Source organism: Pinus tabuliformis, chromosome 8, assembly GCF_031772625.1.
Source record: "Pinus tabuliformis cultivar Carrire ecotype Pingquan chromosome 8, CPIR1, whole genome shotgun sequence".
NCBI lineage: Eukaryota > Viridiplantae > Streptophyta > Pinopsida > Pinales > Pinaceae > Pinus > Pinus tabuliformis.
In genome coordinates this window covers 1,514,064,356-1,514,067,530 of record NC_142294.1, presented here as the reverse complement: position 1 = coordinate 1,514,067,530, position 3,175 = coordinate 1,514,064,356, and the positions used below count along the sequence as shown (strand labels likewise).

Below are 3,175 nucleotides of genomic sequence, written 5' to 3'. Positions count from 1 at the left end.
AGGTCGGCCGTGGGTGCATTCCAATGTAGCTTGATTCGTATTTAATTACCATCATTCTTTTGTAACTAATGTCATCCATGTCAACTGATGGTTCGGAGTTTTACGGTTTCGACTATTCTAACAGTAGACCGAGAATACTGGGGAACTGCAGAAAATCTGTGAATCAGCCGCTTCAATTCTATAGCCTATTCTCTCTCATTAAAAATGATTTATTCTCTACCGTCATCATCTTCCGAGTATGTTTACGATTCTTCCAATGCCGGACGTTCACAATCTGAATCTGAATTACGACATATGGAATGTGGGTGTTGTTGTGATGAATTTCCATCTGAAAATATAGTAGAGTGCACAGATGGCCATCAATTTTGTTTTGGATGCATAAGGCGACAGTTAGAGGAAATCATTTATGGAAATTATAAAGCAACAGGCTATCTGCGTTGCATGAATACTGGTGGCTGCATAGAGCCAATTCCCTTGTCTGAGATTCACAGGGCTCTTCCCAATGATGTCATTGAAAGATATGAATTGCGCCAAGCCGGAGCTGCTATAATTGAAGCCAAACTGGAAAACTTGGTCTATTGTCCATTTTGCGGCATTCCATGTGAAGTGGACAAGTGTGTACAAGTTATGGACTGTCCAAATCCGGAATGTTTGAAGTCTTCATGCATCCAGTGCAAGGATCCGAGTCACCTGCCATTACTGTGTGAAGAGAATGAAAGGATATCCGACACTGCTCATCGTAGAAGAGTGGAAGAGAGGATGACAAAGGCCGTTGTAAGAGAATGTAAAACATGCAAAGCTGAGTTAGTAAAGATTGATGGATGCAATAGCTTGACGTGCACTAGGTGTAGAACAACTATGTGTTATGTTTGCCGACAGACCCTTACTTACCGCATCCATTCTCATTTTTGCAATCATTTTTTATCTAACCGAGAACCAGGTAAGCCCTGCAAAATTTGCAACAAGACGTGTCTTTTGTACGAAGATGAGATAGAAGATAATGTGGCACTAGATGCTAAAGAGGAAGCATTGAAAGAATTGGATGACAAAGAACCCGACTTGCTTCATCAGAATATCGGACCTCCACTCGTGAGACAAACGCTACGTCTTCATGGCGGTGGACGGGAGGTGGCCCGGAACCTCCGACGACCCGCATGCAAACATTGAAGCTCAACTCTGGACTAGGACGAGCAACAGCACCAACTAGAACGAATTTATAACGTAGATTAGCTCATTGTTTTATATAGTTAATGAATTATTGGGTTAATAGTAGTATATGATTATTCATCAGAGATATTAAGTGAAATTTAATTTTTTGATAGGGGAGGAAGGATTGCATATTTTTTTTTATTGAAGATACTTTTAGCATGAAGGATTGCATATTTTTTTTTATTGAAGATACTTTTAGCATGCATTGTTTAAGGCACAATATTTTTGTTGGGATATATTATATATAAGTGCTTTGAATTTGAATTAACAATTATTAGTAAAATGACATCTTTACCTAAATATTTATACTCAATTTGTTTGGGGTCTTTTTTTTATTAATAATTCAAACCAATTATATTTCCAATAGAATACATTTAAAGTTATTTTCATGTGTTAAAGGCATGTTTACTGTATCTATGCAAGTTATTATTAAATTTATGAGGATATATCTAATTTTCATATGATTTTTAATTCATCATTTAATGTGAATTATAGCAGAGCTGGTGTACCTTGAATATGAATTTCCACTTAGCAAGTCCTAATTAAAAATTCAGACAATTTAATATGAGCTTCAATTGGTTATGGACAACGCCTAGATATTTTTGAAACCTGAGGTTTTAGAGAAACCATGTTTAATTAGAGGCCAACTTATTTTTTATTTTGTCTAATTTTTATTGAAACCCTAAGCATTTTGTTGAAGGCATATATATCTAAATAAGAGAAGAGATCGCAAGGTAACTTGGAAATTCAAGATTCATACATGCATGTGTAATTAAAAGTATAAGTACATAATTCAGTGAAAGTAGATTAGATGCAACTCTAATAATGGTTCCTTAATAGCAGCGTTGCGCCCTCAGATTAATACAACAAATGAAGATCAATTGGAAATTAGATGCAAGTATAATAATTGTTCTTTAATAGTGGAGTTGTGCCCTCAAATTAATCCAACAAATCAAGTTCAATTGGTGATTGTTGCTGGTGACACTTTGTTGATAAAGAAAAATAGAGTAATTAAATAAGGAGTGCATTTTATTACAATTTAAAACTAAACACATTATTATGAATGGTGAATGTGTAAGCTTTGGTTTAGATGCATCATTCTATGTGAATGAATTATTCATGTAAAATATAGTTGTTGTGATCTCATTTGATACCAATATATCGTAGGCCTTATTCCCAAAAGATAATAAATGCTACATAAAGGACTTCCCAATGAACATATCACAACTAAAACCCTTTTATAAATCATTCGCAATAGTAACGTTATCCTTTGTCATATAAGTATACTTCTTAGTATGGTAGCATCCTTCTATTCAAAGATCCATATTTCATATAGACAAAGCCTTGTTTCCTCATATTGGGTGTGAAAGTGCAAATGACACTCAATAAATATTTTAAAAACATCCATGTTATAATCAAAAAATTGAATATCTGTATAAAAGTAGCATATTCTATTTACACAAAAGGCAATATGGAAAGAGATACAAAGCTATTGTTTCTTTTGGATCTAGAGATCATATACAACATAGAGTATAGGCAAAGTCACATTGTAACTCGTGAAAGCTAATAATAATTAGATTTGAAGTGTGTATAAGAAAACCCTATTATTCCTTTATACCATTCCACAAACATCAGATTCTATCTATACATTAGAGCATCAATTAAGTATATCATTAGAGGAGAACCTGCTAGGTTGGTGATCCCTCTCCAACAAACCATGTTACCTCATGATAAAATTCAAATCACAATAAGATCAGAGTATCACAAGAAAGAACTTGAGCATCGACTTAATATTCAAAACATGGAGATTGTTACATGGATAGATGATAATACAACATTCAATACAGGTGTCCATGACATAGGATCTTTGCAATGACCCCTCCATTATCCCTTACATTACATTGTCTAATATTTATAAAAAGGTTCCAATATATAGATAAAAATAGTACCCATGATTTTATGGATC

The 3,175-nt window shown here is 34.0% G+C and overlaps 1 protein-coding gene across 1 annotated transcript; it reads left to right on the top strand.

Moving 5' to 3' along the window:
- Nucleotides 1-204: 204 nt before the first annotated feature.
- On the top strand, nucleotides 205-1,167 carry LOC149241639 (uncharacterized). The gene is made up of 2 exons (XM_089370603.1): nucleotides 205-784; nucleotides 941-1,167. The coding sequence occupies exons 1-2, from the start codon at nucleotides 205-207 to the stop codon at nucleotides 1,165-1,167; spliced, it is 807 nt and encodes a 268-aa protein (XP_089226729.1).
- The last annotated feature ends 2,008 nt before the right edge of the window (nucleotides 1,168-3,175 follow it).

Bases quoted from the DNA above. Each gene is read 5' to 3' on its own strand.
- LOC149241639 (XM_089370603.1), top strand. From the start codon at position 205: ATGATTTATTCTCTACCGTCATCATCTTCCGAGTATGTTTACGATTCT. The intron at 785-940 runs GTAAAACATGCA...ACCGAGAACCAG, and splicing joins AAAGGCCGTTGTAAGAGAAT to GTAAGCCCTGCAAAATTTGC.